General features: G+C 45.2%; 1 protein-coding gene across 1 annotated transcript; it reads right to left on the bottom strand.

Moving 5' to 3' along the window:
- Nucleotides 1–7,749: 7,749 nt before the first annotated feature.
- crb1 (crumbs cell polarity complex component 1) lies at nucleotides 7,750–17,785 on the bottom strand. The gene is given in 9 exon segments (XM_062992825.1): nucleotides 7,750–8,127; nucleotides 8,892–9,014; nucleotides 10,247–10,288; nucleotides 11,143–11,802; nucleotides 12,926–13,178; nucleotides 13,272–13,437; nucleotides 13,930–14,474; nucleotides 14,940–15,878; nucleotides 17,530–17,785. Coding segments are annotated over 9 exon segments (3,237 nt in total). The 3' UTR covers nucleotides 7,750–7,874.

The following is a 17,785-nucleotide window of genomic DNA, read 5'->3' as shown; positions in this document are numbered from 1 at the left end:
TGTCCAGGCGCCTCGGGCTTCTAACCAGGGTCCTACATGGCATCGAAGGCCGTGTCCACTTTTCCCACCCAGAAGACTAGTCGATCTTGTCTGCTACTGGCATTACCGCCGGGCATCGACCCTCACCCATTCTCACACTCATCCAAATGATCAGACCCACCGTGACCCTGACCAGGGAGCTTATTTACCGCCGGGCATCGACCCTTACCCATTCTCACACTCATCCATTCACCTGTTAGTAACATTTGTGGCCCTTCATTAGAAGGGGCGTCCCGATACTTTTGCCCGTATATTGTACATTGAGGCGTGTTGGTACGGGGGCGTCTGTGGACCTTCGCCGGACTTGAGAGACGAGCCAAAACAAACTGTGGTGACTGGCTTACCGGACCTTCGATCTGAACGTATACGGCCGTCAATTACAAACATCAATACATGACAGTAAAGTTCAGGACGCTTTATTCTACAGATATAAACTAAATGGCCAAAAGTATGTGGACACCAGATCATAAGCTTGTTTTACTACCTTTAAAGAAACATCAGCTTCTACTTTACTAGGAAGACTGTGGGAATTTGGGCCCATTCATTCATAAGTGCATTTGAGGATAGACAAAAAGGCCTCGCTCGCAATCAGCATTCCAATTCATCCCAGAGGTGTTCAGCAATCCTGAGGTCAGTGCAGAACCTCATTAAGAGGGTCGTCCACATACTTTTGGCCACATAACAACCGAAGCAACCCTCCTCACACCCCGACTGACCCACAAATCCCCTTCAGATAACCACAGTTGCTCGGTGGGTCAGTGTGTGTGTGTGTGTGTGTGTGTGTGTGTGTTACAGAACAAACACACAAACACACACACACACACACACTTGCCCAGTGAATCAGACCCACCGTGACCCTGATCAGGATAAAGCGCAGGTCAAACAATGAATGAATGAATGAACAATATTACCGCTATTCAAGTACTAAACATATGAATTTTATTTATAATTTTTATTTATAATTTTATTTCTAATTTTATTTATTATTTTTATTTATTATTTTATTTTTAAATTCATTTATTATTTTTATTTATAATTTTATTTATTATTTTTATTTATAATTTTATGTATCATTTTTATTTATTATTTTTATTTATTATTTGCATTTGTAATTGTATTTATTTTTATTTATAATTTTATTTGTTGTTTTTATTTAAAATTTTATTTATAATTTTATTTATTATTTATAATTTTATTTATTATTGTTATTTATAATTTTATTTATTATTTTTATTTATAATTTTATTTGTTATTTTATTTCTAATTTTATTTTTTTTTGTATTTAAGAGTCTGAATCAAACATCAAAGCACTTTGTAAATTTAGTACCCAGTAATTGTGTGTGTGTGTGTGTGTATATATATATATATATGGGTCAAAGACGAGACGTAACCTTTTAGTGTCCCCACTTGATAAATAATATACAATTATATTAATATAAGTGGATATACCTTCAATCTACTCCATTTGTACATCTTTACTGAAACTTAAAGTAATTTTTACGGAAAATGTATGATTTTTGAAAAAATAACCCTTGAAACCCCCAAAATGTCATTCAGTGCAACGGTCCCCCTACCTCTTTAAGTAATAAAACATTAAGAAAAAACTAATTAATCTTAAGTAAAACTTAAAATTTACTGCTTTGGCATAATTGTACAAATGTCATGTGTGACATATTAAATAATATTCAATCAGATGTGTTTTTTAATATTAATAATATTCAGGACACTTTCAGTCCCCATTTTCCCGATCTTCAGTTGTCATTCAGTACAACGTTAATAAAAAGCTTTATTTGAATATGCGATCAAGCTACTGCAGTCATGTGACCAATTATAACAACAAAAGACTCCTGGGGACCCTTCAGCACACACACGAGGTCAATGCATTTTAACATTATTTGATAAAAATGTCTTTTTACTGACACAGTACATTAAAGAACAAAACTGAGTGTCATTCAGTACAACACAGAAAACCTAATATTACGGTTAATCTTGTAAACAAACAAGGTTATTAACATTTAAATGTGAATATGTGTAGAAATGTCTTTGAGCTAAGGTCAATGTTAGCTTTTGCTAACCACTGGGATAACTGTAAAATGTGCTAAAGTAAAATTTCTGTCATTCAGTACAACAACAGTCATTCAGTGCAACAGAATTTCGCTGTTGCACTAAATTGACAATGACATTGTTATACTGACTTTATAATGTTTTAAAATTATTTTTAAATATTAAAACCACTTTTTTCCATTCTAGTCTTCCTTAATAAGAGCAGTAATTACAATGAATATTAATAATGATGTTTTTGATGAAGTGGTCCCTGAGATTTTGTTATTGTCGAGTACGATGGCCTGCCATGCGTTGGGCAGGTACTGCTGTCTGTAGGAGATGAGGTGCAAGTTAGCTGCATGCTACAAAACTGAAACAGAAATTCCTTTGTGTGGCCAAATCCACCTGATGAAATTTACTACCTTAAGTCTGATGTCAAAATCATAATTGCAGAACCAAAGCCATGTACAGCAAGAACCTCGAGGTTAACAACAAGAGACTGGAAAACATTTGTTCAGATGCTTCAAATGGTTTTCATGGCTGAATGAATTTAGATTTACTGCAGCAACTTTTTCACGTGTTATGACACAAATTCCAAACTTCCACACTGTTCTGGTGCCTTACAAGTTGTTATGATGGCTTCATTAGCTATGTTTTTCATTGCCTTACTTTTTTCATGATGTAGTAATATTATAACACATACTTGCCACTGGTGTGGCATATTTTCATTCTACTGCTGCTACTTTAAGTTCTTCAATAAAGAACTTAAAAACAAATTAAGTCATGAATATTCTGATGTAACAGGATAATTTGGAGTATGTCATTCAGTGCAACATAAAATCATCATACAGTGCAACAAAAACATTTGCTTAAAAGAACTGTAATAAGTAATTATTATATATTTTTTTCATGTGAATGCAAGAGAATCCAGGCCTGCTTCATAGAAAACAGAGTTTGATTAGGTTTCAAATAGAATAGAATGTGTAGCAAAAACATCTTGTATACAAATAAACAAAATCCCAAGATGCATTAGAGTACAAACAATGCACAGAAAATTCAAAACAGAGTAAGTACAGTTTCTTCTGAGGTTTTAAATCTTTTGTAAGAGATATACTAAACTTATACATTTGAAATGGCTAAGATTGTTCCTTGTGTGTGTATTTTGTCATAAATTAGTCGTTGCACTGAATGACATTTTTGTGCCCTTGTTGTGTGTCAACAACACTAAAATGATCAAATAAGCAAAATGCTGAAAAAAAAAAAACATATTTACATAGGTGACACATTTGTGCACAATATTAAATGAAAAAATTATACAATTTAACCATTTTATTTTTTTGGTACTTGGAACACCCTATTCGTATTTCACCCATATATATACAGTGTATCACAAAAGTGAGTACACCCCTCACATTTCTGCAAATATTTCATTATATCTTTTCATGGGACAACACTATAGACATGAAACTTGGATATAACTTAGAGTAGTCAGTGTACAGCTTGTATAGCAGTGTAGATTTACTGTCTTCTGAAAATAACTCAACACACAGCCATTAATGTCTAAATAGCTGGCAACATAAGTGAGTACACCCCACAGTGAACATGTCCAAATTGTGCCCAAATGTGTCGTTGTCCCTCCCTGGTGTTATGTGTCAAGGTCCCAGGTGTAAATGGGGAGCAGGGCTGTTAAATTTGGTGTTTTGGGTACAATTCTCTCATACTGGCCACTGGATATTCAACATGGCACCTCATGGCAAAGAACTCTCTGAGGATGTGAGAAATAGAATTGTTGCTCTCCACAAAGATGGCCTGGGCTATAAGAAGATTGCTAACACCCTGAAACTGAGCTACAGCATGGTGGCCAAGGTCATACAGCGGTTTTCCAGGACAGGTTCCACTCGGAACAGGCTTCGCCAGGGTCGACCAAAGAAGTTGAGTCCACGTGTTCGGCGTCATATCCAGAGGTTGGCTTTAAAAAATAGACACATGAGTGCTGCCAGCATTGCTGCAGAGGTTGAAGACGTGGGAGGTCAGCCTGTCAGTGCTCAGACCATACGCCGCACACTGCATCAACTCGGTCTGCATGGTCGTCATCCCAGAAGGAAGCTGACGCACAAGAAAGCCAGCAAACAGTTGGCTGAAAACAAGCAGTCCAAGAACATGGATTACTGGAATGCCCTGTGGTCTGACGAGACCAAGATAAACTTGTTTGGCTCAGATGGTGTCCAGCATGTGTGGCGGCGCCCTGGTGAGAAGTACCAAGACAACTGTATCTTGCCTACAGTCAAGCATGGTGGTGGTAGCATCATGGTCTTGGGCTGCATGAGTGTTGCTGGCACTGGGGAGCTGCAGTTCATTGAGGGAAACATGAATTCCAACATGTACTGTGACATTCTGAAACAGAGCATGATCCCCTCCCTTCGAAAACTGGGCCTCATGGCAGTTTTCCAACAGGATAACGACCCCAAACACAACCTCCAAGATTACAACTGCCTTGCTGAGGAAGCTGAAGGTAAAGGTGATGGACTAAACCCAATTGAGCACCTGTGGCGCATCCTCAAGTGGAAGGTGGAGGAGTTCAAGGTGTCTAACATCCACCAGCTCCGTGATGTCATCATGGAGGAGTGGAAGAGGATTCCAGTAGCAACCTGTGCAGCTCTGGTGAATTCCATGCCCAGGAGGGTTAAGGCAGTGCTAATAATGGTGGTCACACAAAATATTGACACTTTGGGCACAATTTGGACATGTTCACTGTGGGGTGTACTCACTTATGTTGCCAGCTATTTAGACATTAATGGCTGTGTGTTGAGTTATTTTCAGAAGACAGTAAATCTACACTGCTATACAAGTTGTACACTGACTACTCTAAGTTATATCCAAGTTTCATGTCTATAGTGTTGTCCCATGAAAAGATATAATAAAATATTTGCAGAAATGTGAGGGGTGTACTCACTTTTGTGATACACTGTATATACAGGTGTGTGTGTGTGTGTGTGTGTGTGTGTGTGTGTAGGGGTGTGAATACTTTTTAACAGCACTGTAATTTGATGAGTAGGACGGTTTCCTGGCTGCTGCTCAGTGTTTGTGTTAAGGGGGTTAGGGGCCCTGCTCAGGGGCCCAACAGTGGCAACTTAAACCAACCGGAGATGGGGCTTAAAGTAGCAACCTTCTGATCATACAGTAAACCACCACTGCATGTAGTTCTGACCAGAACGCAGTTCTGTAATGAAGTAATGTCTGGATTCGATCTAATCAGATTGAACCTCACACACACACACACTCACACACACACACTCACACACACACACACACTGTGCTGTACTGTACTCAGACTTTGGATTGTTGTTCTCTGGACAGGAGCTCAGACTGGGACGCTCCGCCGGGGGGAACCGGGTTGCGTCACGTTTTCTCTCTCCGTTCGGATCCTCGATGGCGTTTCCTTTTAAGGGAACAGCGGCCGGTTTGGATCAACACTTCTCTGGAGCCCCGGGGCCAAAGTAAACATCGCTCCGGAGTCCAAGCATGCCAGGAATACGAGGACCGGAGCTCGGAAACATCTGGGAGCGCGGGTGATTGTGCTGCTGTTTCAGGAAACAACAAAAACAAACACATGAATTCATTCCTTCATCACGGTCAGGGTCGCTGTTACCGTACAGGACTGAAACTCATCCTGATCAGGGCGCTTATTTACCGCCTCTCATTCTCACCAAATGATCAGACCCACCGTGACCCTGACCAGGACGAGGCAGTGGTACCTGTTATTCAAGTACTAAACAAAAGGGTGAAAACATCCGGTAAAACCCACCATGATTACACCCCAGAGAGGTTCTCGCATGTCCACTCGCATGTCCACGCGTCACTTCGGGAACATTTTCGGCATTTTGCGGTTGCCTTTATTACAGCACTGTGACTGTATATTGTCTAAGCAATGAGGGTTAAGGGCCTTGCTCGAGGGCCCAACCTGGCAGTAGTGTGGCTTGAACCAGCAACCTTTCGATTACTAGTCCAGTACCTTAACCACTAGGCTCAAGAACGCAACAGTTGAGGGTTAAGGGTTCAAGGGTCCAACGGTGGCAGCTTGGTGGATGTGGGTCTTGAACCAGCAACCTTCTGATTAATAGCTACCACTGTCCTATTGGACAGGAGCTGCAGAAAAGAAAGAACAATCATGTGGAGTGCTGTAGGGAAAAGAGCCACTCAAAGACGAGGTGTTTATATATGAATAAATATTTATTGTAGACATAAAGCACATTTCTAAACAATTAGACATTATAACATTTAGTGTTTATAAAATGACCGGCCAAAAGTATGTGGACGTGTGATCATCAGCTTGTTTTCTTTTCTCATCATTTTTGGAGTGTATCTGTGGGGATTTGTGCCCATTTGTTGGATCAGGCAATGATCTGCTGCATAGCTCACAACGGACATCCGTAAGGTTTGACGTGTGGGTTATGGGGACGTCCGAGTAGCCTAGTGGTTAAGGTACTGGACTGGTAATCGGAAGCCCCACCACTGCCAGGTTGTCACTGTTGGGCCCTTGAGCAAGGCTGCTTTGGATAAAAGCGTCCACAAAATGCTGCAGATGTAAATTTCTCAATCCTGATTAAAGTGATTGCTCAGCGGGTAAGGTACTGAACTAGTAATCATGAGGTTGCCAGTTTAAGCCCCACCAACACTAAGCTGCCACTGTTGGGCCCTTGAGCGAGGCCCTTAAGTCTCAATTGCTTGGACAGTATACTGTCACAGCAGTGAGTCGCTTTGGATCCTATAGTCTGATCCTTTGCTGGATCCTACATTCTGATCCTTTGTTGGATCCTCTAGTCTGATCCTTTGTTGGATCCTCTAGTCTGATCCTTTGGTGGATCATCTAGTCTGATCCTTTGGTGGATCCTACAGTCTGATCCTTTGGCGGATCCTCTAGCCTGATCCTTTAGTGGATCATCTTGTCTGATCCTTCGGTGGATCCTACAGACTGATCCTTTGTTGGATCCTCTAGTGTGATACTTTAGTGGATCATCTTGTCTGATCCTTTGGTGGATCCTCTAGTCTGAACCTTTGTTGGATCCTCTAGTCTGATCCTTTGTTGGATCCTCTAGTCTGATCCTTTGTTGGATCCTCTAGTCTGATCCTTTGTTGGATCCTCTAGTCTGATCCTTTGGTGGATCATCTAGTCTGATCCTTTGGTGGATCCTACAGTCTGATCCTTTGGCGGATCCTCTAGCCTGATCCTTTAGTGGATCATCTTGTCTGATCCTTCGGTGGATCCTACAGACTGATCCTTTGTTGGATCCTCTAGTGTGATACTTTAGTGGATCATCTTGTCTGATCCTTTGGTGGATCCTCTAGTCTGAACCTTTGTTGGATCCTCTAGTCTGATCCTTTGTTGGATCCTCTAGTCTGATCCTTTGTTGGATCCTCTAGTCTGATCCTTTGTTGGATCCTACAGACTGATCCTTTGTTGGATCTTTTAGTCTGATCCTTTGGTGGATCGTACAGACTGATCCTTTGTTGGATCCTACAGACTGATCCTTTGGTGGATCCTCATTGGTAGATTCTCCAGACTGAGGCCCTTAAGTCTCAATTGCTTAGACTGTATACTTTGGATAAAAGCGTCGGCTAAATGCTGAAACTACAAACGATCTGTGCAGGACCCTGGAGTTCCTCTGGACCATGTTATTGTGGAACAGGAACACTAAGGAACCCTCCCTAAACTGTTGGAATCCTGTATGTTAAGTGTCCACATACTTTTGGCCATGCCACACACACCCCTGTCAGTTGTCATTGTTTGTGGGTCAGTCGTCGTTGGCGGCGTTCCACTCCACCTCGGGCTCGTCGTCCAGCCGCAGGATGAGGTAGGACAGCAGCTGGAAGATGTTCTGCCACATCAGCAGGAAGACGTAGAGGTAGAAGTCGCTGACGTCGATCTGGCAGAGCTCGCCGGCGAAGCTCAGCTCGCAGACGCACTGGAACCGGTTCACCAGATCCCGGCAGAAGCCGCCGTTCATGCAGGGGTCGGAGGCGCACTCGTTCACCTCCAGCTCGCACCTACGGACGAACGGAAAACAGCGTCGTACCAACTTATCAACACCGTCAGCTAAAAATGTTTTGGTTGAGCTCGTAGCCACTGATGCGCCGGTGCTTTCACATCATCATCACATGAAAATCTTCTTCCCCTTAAAGCTTCTTTGACCGGAAATCAGATGGAGCTAAATCCGGACTCTCAGACACGAGCGATTTCTCCTCCTTCACCCTCAATATAAAAGTGCACAAACTTTTTGAACATCCCTTGTAGTTTTGGTTTTACCCAGGTGGCACCAGCGCCGGGGTTCCGGACTCTCCGAGTTCGAATGTCAGCTCTGTTTCTGGTCGGTTTGGCGCCCCCTATCAAGCACGATCGGCAGTGCAGATGATGCAGTGGACAAAATCAGGCCACTAGTCTGCTGTGTGGGAAAAGACGGGACTAAAAAAAACGTGGGCGGGGTCTTGGAGGCTGTATAAGGACCCAGGTTAGTAGCCGAGGCGCCTGTACAGAAGTGGAAGAACGTGGAGATCAGTGCGTGACTCTCCGTGCGCAAGACCGTACCTCCACCGAAGTACGGGGGGATAAGAAGAGGTCGTGGAGCACGTGAGCGTCGGAGGGAGGGCGTGTCAGGATACCCTCCTTATACACCGTCAGGGTCTCCAGCAGGGGAAGAGGAACTGATTCCCTCACCTGTTCATTGTAGAAGGCTGTAACTTCAATAATCAGTTAAAAAATGTGTTTATTTTTACAAAATATCGTCTAGTCGTTTAGCCAAACACATTCTCACCACTGTCCGGTAAAACCAGGCGGACAGTCACACACGTCCTGAGACGCTGAGCAGTTCCCGCCATGAAAGCAGCTGTAATTCCACTTCTCGTTCCCACACACCATAACCGGCAGCGTGGGCGACCTGGGAACAGACAGAATCCCAAAAAGAGTTGGGACAGCAGCACAATGATCAGCAATGATCTGAGAACGCTTTGTGATCGGTGTTAATTAAAAACTAAGAAAATATTTCACTATTCAGCTGATTTATACACGTGGCTGCAACACGTTCCAAAACAATTGGGACAGGGGCATGTCCAAAAGTCCTGAACTTCAACCCATCATTAATGTTTAAATAGATAGACAGACAGATAGATAGATAGATAGACAGACAGACAGACAGACAGGCAGACAGATACATAGATAGACAGACAGACAGGTAGATAGATAGACAGACAGACAGATAGAAAGGTAGACAGATAGATAGACAGACAGGCAGACAGACAGATAGACAGACAGATAAATGGATAGACAGACAGATACAGTAGATAGATAGATAGATAGATAGATAGATAGATAGATAGATAGATAGATAGATAGATAGATAGATAGACATAAAAACAGATAGACAGACAGACAGACAGATAGATAGAGAGACAGACAGGTAGATAGATAGATAGATAGATAGATAGATAGATAGATAGATAGATAGATAGATAGATAGATAGACGGACGGACGGACGGACGGACGGACGGACGGACGGACGGACGGACGGACGAACGGACAGGTAGACAGACAGACAGACATAGAGACAGATAGACAGACAGACATGCAGACAGACATAGAGACAGATAGACAGACAGACATGCAGACAGACATAGAGACAGATAGACAGACAGACATGCAGACAGACAGACATAGAGACAGATAGACAGACATGCAGACAGACAGACAGACAGACAGACAGACAGACAGATAGATAGATAGATAGATAGATAGATAGATAGATAGATAGATAGATAGATAGATAGATAGACATTTTTAACATTAAGCATTACTGTGACAGTATACAGTCTAATCAATTGATAGTTAAGGGCCTTGCTCAAGGGCCCAACAGTGGCAACCTGGCAGTGGTGGGGGTTGAACCAGCGACCTTTTAATTACTAGTCCAGTACCGTAACCTCTAGGCTACAACTGCTACTACAACCTTATACCCAACTGTAGTAGCATTACTAGTTTTGACTTTAGTCTCTTTCTGGTCTGATTTTGCCCCCGTTCCGACTTTTTTCAGGTTTGGATTGACGATCTAATCAGGAATCTGTAAATATTTACAAAAATACAACAAAAAAATAAGAAATAAAGAAAAATGAACTCACGGAACTCGGTCCACGTACCACGGCGCCTCCGGCACTCGCTCTCTACAATCAGGAGAGAAACGATGAGTTATTGTCCTGTTAAACCACAAGGGGGCCTCAGTGAGCCTAGACGGGGCCCCCGGTGCATTTAACTGAGAAGAGGACGTGAAAATCAACAGGCTGTTGTGATGTCACATAGATTCCAATTCAGTTGTTGATGCAGATCCAGGTGAGGAAGCTCCTACCATCCGCTCACCAGAAATAAACCCACGACATCAACCCAGAGGAAGCTCGATTGAACGGATTTCAGATTTAACGGACAAAGTCTGGAAAACCGAATGTCCGGTCTGAGAGACGCGTACCAATACCAGTAGTTCGGTAACTGTCCACTAGGCGGCGCATGTCTCTCTGTTTACATTAGCGATAAGCTTTATTTTGCCGGGAGTCTCGCTTCGTTCTCGCCTTTCTATTTACGTTGTTCATGTTTTGCACTTTTGTGGACCTCAGTTTAGTCGTATCCGATTCCCTAGTCGTATTCCCCCTCCCCACTGCTGACCGAGGAGGTTCGTGACTAGCACACGCCCCCTCCGACACATGTGCTGTACCGACTGCTTCTTTTCCCCTGCACCGGGGTTTATACGGAGATCCGTATCGTGCACACAGTCACCCACTGATCTCAGTTATCCCCTGTCTTTGTGCAGCGCCATCGATCAGCCACCAGAGGGCATAACTGCAGCGGTTATGAGACTGTTATGGACTCCCAGCCTCTGATGGGCGTGGCATCTCAGGAACTTGCAATTGAACTATATTAGAGCCAATGCTTTTCTCCTGAACCACTCAGACGCTCACACCGGTTGTGTTTAAGACTTAATTCATAATTTACTAAACTAATGAATAATTAAGAGACTCCGACTCACTGGCAGTGCGCTCCCGTGGTGTTTCTCGGGCAGAGGCAGGCGTACCGCCCGAGTCCCCGCAGGCAGGTTCCACCGTTACGGCACCCGTGTCCCTCACAAACGTCCTTTTCTTCCTGGCACCGCTGGCCGGCGTAACCCGGCTCACACACGCACCCGTACCCTTCACCGGCCGGGACACAGGATCCACGTACGCACGGGTTGGAGCCGCAGGCGTCGGTTCCGTCCTCACAGAGCCGGCCGCGCCACCTATCAGCACAGCGGCATCTAAAAAGGTCGAACAGGTCCTCGCACCGACCCTCGTTCCGGCAGGGGTTCGGATCGCACACCTTCGCGCCCCGGCAGCCGGCGTTCGGCGTTCCGGATACTTTTAAGAAGCGTTCCTCCTGAGGCCTGGTCACGCCCAGCTCGGACTCGGAGTGAAACGGTAAGAGAAGGCCGCCGATCTCCACCGAACCCAGACATCCGTCGAAATCCGCACCGGAGTCAGGATCAGCGCCCCCGACCGAGATGTCCACGCCCTCCCTGAGGAAGCTCAGGTCTCCAGAAACGCTGGAGGAGACGGAGCTCTCGTTATGCCGCTCGTCCAGCACCATCGACCATTCGGACGCCGGTGCAGAGGGGTCGACCATGGTCAAGGTGGCGCTGTGCCAGTTTCCATCACTCACTGCAGCATGGCTGGAAAGACGACAGAAAACTAGACCAGATTAACAAAAAATCATTTAATATTGTCGAGTGAGCAGGTTCACATCCCGACTTTCACCAAATCTTATTATTTTTACAGTTTAGAGGATGTTAGATGAAGAATTTTTAGAGGTGATGCAGCAGTAAATTACACCAGCTTACGACCTCTTGATCCAGGGTTTGAATCCACAGTGGTGCAACTGGTCGACCGGGCGTCTACGTATAGATAGTTGGGTGTGTCTGGGGGGGGGGGGTTGGGGGCAAGGTCTGATGGATTGGTGTCCTGTCTGGAGCGTGTTACTGTATTGGATGAATGGCTGCATTAGTGAAGAGATGGATTAATAGATGGATGGATGGATGGATGGATGGATGGATGGATGGATTAGTAGATGGATGGATGGATGGATGGATGGATGGATGGTTGGTTGGATGGATGGATGGATGGATGGATGGATGGATGGATAGATTAGTAGATGGATGGATGGATGGTTGGTTGGATGGATGGATGGATAGATAGATTAGTAGATGGATGGATGGATGGATAGATAGATTAGTAGATGGATGGATGGATGGATGGATTAGTAGATGGATGGATGGATGGATGGATGGATTAGTAGATGGATGGATGGATGGATGGATGGATTAGTAGGTGGATGGATGGATGGATGGATGGATGGATAGATAGATTAGTAGATGGATGGATGGATGGATAGATTAGTAGATGGATGGATGGATGGATGGATAGATAGATTAGTGGATGGATGGATGGATGGATGGATGGATGGATGGATAGATAGATTAGTAGGTGGATGGATGGATGGATAGATTAGTAGGTGAATGGATGGATGGATGGATAGTTGGATGGATGGATGGATAGATAGATTAGTAGGTGAATGGATGGATGGATGGATGGATAGATAGATTAGTAGATGGATGGATGGATGGATGGATGGTTGGATGGATGGATTAATAGATGGATGGATGTGTGTGTATAATATTGTAATTTGGATGAAGTTCAAACCCCATGAGAAATCTCATTCCACAGGGTTCACAAACTTTTTTACCTGGACCTCACACCCCTCAAGTGTTTATAAGAGAAGACTCGGTTCCTCACCGGCTCTGCAGACGGACGGAGGAGGAACCCGAGCCGCCCCGAAGCTCCAGAACCAGCCGCCCGTCCTGTATCGCCACGGTGATGAATCTGTTTTCTCTGGCGGCGTGGAGCAGCGTGGTGAAGCGTCTCTGCGTCCGGAAACGAACCGAAACGCTGCGGAGGGGGCGCCGGACCCCCCCGTTACCCCTGTAGGTCAGGGCGCGGTCCCCGGCTCCCTCACGGAGCGTCACGTTCAGAACACCTGAGGAGAAACATAATCACACTGTCCAGCAGGACCAATACTGAACAGTGCCAAAAGTATCTGGACACCTTTAATATACAGAGTCGTACTCACAGTCAAATCCTGCACCGTGTGATCGACAGACTGCAGCAGGAGGACACGGAGACAGTTCGCACCACCTCAGCTCCTCACAGCGCCGCCCTGCTGTATTGGGAGGGCAACTGCAGGTGAAATCATCCCAGACGGAGTAACACACACCGCCGTTCAGACAGGGGTTAGTCTGTAATCAACACACATACCTAACCGTTAGCATTTCTGTGTTTATAACGTCATATAAGAACCATTAAATCCTCTTATTCAAGACACATTAATCATTAATATTCGTAAAAATACAGAAATAGATTTACTTAAGGATTTACTTAGAGCAAATAGATGGACTAGGGGCTGGACAGAGGGAACAACAGGTTAATAAAAGGATGAATGAATGAACAGACGAATGGTTAGATGAATGGGTGGAGAGGCAGACAGAAATACAGATGGATGGATTAATAGATGGATGGATGATGAATGGATGATGGATGGATGGATGATGGATGGATTGATCAATAGATGGATGATGGATGGATGTATGATGGATGTATGATGGATTGATGGATGTTGGATGAATTAATGGATGGATGGATGATGGATGGATTAATAGATGGATGATAGATGGATGATAGATGGATAAATGAACTGTGAGGTTTCCACAGACAGTAGAAGGTGACGTTACCCTGCAGGAGTCGTCGGCGGTGCAGTTGGGCGTGACCTCCACCTTTCTCTCGAGGATGTAGGAACTAACCAACCCAATAACCGGGTAAAACAGCAGAGGCTGCTCGTTCACCCTCAGGTCCTGTACACACCCCTTGAAATAGCCGCCGAACGCTAACGATGCATCACGGTCCTCGTGGCCTCCGACTCGAACCACGTCACCTGACCGGATCCTCAGACCCGGCGGAGCCACCAGCGTCCCGCCCGACCGATCCAGCCTGACAGACCCAGGCTCCACGCGGACACTCACCAGGTGGAAACGTCCATCACTGACGCTCTCGTGACCCTGCACGCTCTCAGAGCTGCCTGCTTGAACTCTGACCTTCCCCCCCTCCAGCCACACGTTCAGGTAGCTGCCGGTGCTGTTGGAGAACGCGAGGAGGAACCCGCTCAGGCGGCGGGTACGAACGAACATGGAGACCACGAAGGAGTCGCCGGACTCTTCGTCGACCGCAAACACAGCGAAGCTTTCTGCACCCTCACCTCCAAACCTGACCACCGAGAACTCTGTAAAGAACCACACAGATGTCAGCAATGATCTGTTTCACCTATATACTGAGTGGTCTAAAGTATCTGGACCCCTGAGCATGAGCTTGTCTAACCTGCAGAACTAAATTAATAAAGGAATTAATACATGAATAAATGAATAAATATATAAATAAACAAACAAATAAATAAATAAATATATGAATAAAAAAATTAATGAATAAATAAATAAACAATATAATAAATGAATAAATAAATGAATAAATAAATAAATAAATAAATGAATAAATAAATAAATAAATAAATAAATAAATAAACAAATGAATTAATAAACAAATTAATATATGAATTAATCAATAAATAAATTAACTAATTAATTATTTAATTGGTTAATTAATTAATAAATGTATAAATAAATAAGAAATAAATGAGTGACTTAAAAAACCCACTGCTGGCCCCCGTCCCTGTTAAAAACGAGCCTCTGACCTTGTAAGCAGGCGTCTCCTCTGTACGGTCGATGACATTCGCACTTGTGTTTCCTCCACCCCTGTCCGACGCACCTCCCTCTGTTCCCGCAGGGTCGCTTCTCGCACCCGTCACCCTCCCTGCATCCCAGACTCACGTTCACCTGCTGACCTTCGACCCCTGAGCTGGGGACCACCGCCCGAGACTGAACCTGGATGTCCCTCATGCAGCCGAGGAAGAACGACTCCGGGCGCGCTGGTACCTCCCCGCTTCCTCCTATAAACACGCCCTGAATCCGCCCGGAACCGTTCAGACCCGATCCAGAACCCGGTTCTGTTTCCACCGGTGCCTCACGGTGGCAGGATGCTGAGGTGCACGACGGATCCTGCAGACTGAGCCCAAACGCATCACTGTGCAGGAACAGCTGCACCGTGTGCCAGCGACCGTCCGCGATGTCCCGGGGAAGCTCCACGGGGTCCGGGTGGAAGTCCTGAGTCCGCCGCAACACCAGGCGCGGTCGCCCACTTCTCAGCTGCAGCGAGAGGGCGTGGTCGTCCACGGTGCCCTGCAGCAGGGTGGCACTCCGCTGCAGCGTCCGGAAGCTCAGGGTGGCGCTCAGAAGGTCCGCGGCGTCCCCGGCGGGTCCCCGGACGTACAGGAAGCCGCTGTTCTCGAAGGAGAACGTGGTGGAGATCTCGCACCTGGAGCCAGTGAATCCCTCAGCGCAGGAGCAGCTGTAGCGATGCTGTCCACCGCTAAGAACAGGCCAGCAGGTGGCGCCATTCCGGCAAAGGTGGTGCTCACAGCCGCGCAGCGCCACGGTGCAGTTCGGGCCTCCGTATAGACGCCCGCTTCTGGGTTCTTTAGAGCAGCTGCATGTGTAGTCGCCTCGGGTCGGGATGCACACGCCACCGTTTCGGCAAGGCTCGCTGTCGCAGGCGTCGTTCTGGCTCGCAGCTTCTGTTCAATACGGGAGAATAATTAATATGAATAATTAATTAATAATTAAGTAATGAAGCTAATGAGCCCAACAGCAGCACCAAAAAGGGATGGAGGAACAAAAGGAGAACAAGAAACTCCCTAAGCTCTCCTCAAGAACAGACTTTCTCTAGGGGTACAGGCACTGAAATATTGGTTCAAATTCTACGTCCTTTAATTTTTGGGATAAAACGAGATCACGTGTCCAGTTCCACGGTGCTTTATACCCTGCACATCCAAGCTTACGTACTGAAAACACCTCCCACCCCACTGTACTTTCGGAAAGACGCTTTATCCACCTTAACGTCTCCAATTCTCTGAGGCCTTCATACGATTTGATCGATTCTTATTACTGAGTTTTACTCAATCGGCTGCCGCCACCCTCATCTTTGATTGAGGAGGGTCACAAGGCTTCCCGACACGCCCCTCTTATATACGCAGCCGCTTTTTTTCACCTGCTAGATGCGGGGTCTCACAGAGCGCAGGATCATGTACGGAAATCCAGGCAGGCACCTCGCTTCAAGCAACATTAATTGTGTGTCTGTGTAGGCGCCTGGCACCTAAGATTTGACCTCAAGGGCTCTTGAAGCGTAGTAGAGTGTTGCACCACCCGAGCACTCTGAGGCCTTCATACTATTTGCATACGGTTCATATCTTAGCAGAAGCATTTTAAAAACAAAGCAATTACACAATACAGCGATAAATTATTATTATTATTTTTGATACACCTGAAGACGCCCTGTAGGATCTGCTCTGTAGTTTTGCATGTTGCCTTTAGGTTTTTAAACACGTCAAAAATGTTTAAAAAAACGTCGTTATTAACATGAATTTACTTCTTATTATTTGTTTGCAGCTCTCGGGATGGATATGAATGATAAAAATGGTTTGAAGGCGCCGGTGACCTGATGCTCAACTTCTTTAGGGTATGAACATTCTGGAATCTTATCTGAGATTCGATCTTTAAGCTTTAATAATTATTTACATTTTCTGCCGTTATCAGACACTTTTGAGGGTTGAGGGCCTTGCTCAAGGGTCAACTTACTGGTGGTGGGGCTTGAACTAACAGCCTTTATTACCCTGCACGTCCAAGCTTATGTACTGAAAACACCTCCCACCCCACTGCACTTTGGGAAAGACGATTTATCCACCTTAACCTTCCCAGTTCTCTGAGGCCTTCATACTATTCGATTCGATTTTATCCAAAGCAAATTGAGCAATTGAGGGTTAAGGGCCTTGCTCAGGGGTCCAGCAGTGTCAACTTACTGGAGGTGGGGCTTGAACTGACAGCCTTCTGATACTTTTTGGAAGCGTTCGACACAACCTGCCTGCATACAAGGGTACACTACACGGACAAAAGTATTGGGACACCACTTCTAATTCTTGAATTTGTGTGTTTTAGCCACAACAGTCACTAACAGGTGTAATAAATCACTCATATAAAGGACAATCTATGCTTCCAACTTTGCAGCAACAGTTTAGGGAAGGTCCTTTCCTGTTCCAGCATGAGCGAGCTCTATACAGCCCTGATCCCAGCCCCGACTGAGGCTTTCTTGACCAACAAGGGCACAAATTCCCACACAGATATACTGTATCTACTAAGTAGCACTCATGTCTTCTGTAATCAGCCACTCACCTGCGGAGAGTACGAGGACGATCCACACTAGCATGTGCGCTCCCGACATGATGTGACTCAGTACAGAAACTCGGAGTGTGTCTGAAAGCTTCTGCTCCACTCTGCAGGGTTTGGTTCCATCACAGCAGGTAACATCACCAGTCTGGATCTTCATCCATGTGAGTGCAGGACGGACGGAGCTCACGCCGGGATTAACGGGACACTTCGGCGGGATTAGGCTAATACACCAGCGCACCCAGCGAGCGGGTGGGTCCAT

This window comes from Trichomycterus rosablanca, chromosome 4 (assembly GCF_030014385.1).
Source record: "Trichomycterus rosablanca isolate fTriRos1 chromosome 4, fTriRos1.hap1, whole genome shotgun sequence".
Lineage (NCBI taxonomy): Eukaryota > Metazoa > Chordata > Actinopteri > Siluriformes > Trichomycteridae > Trichomycterus > Trichomycterus rosablanca.
Note: the sequence above shows the minus strand (reverse complement) of the source record. Positions and strands in the feature narration are given on the sequence as shown.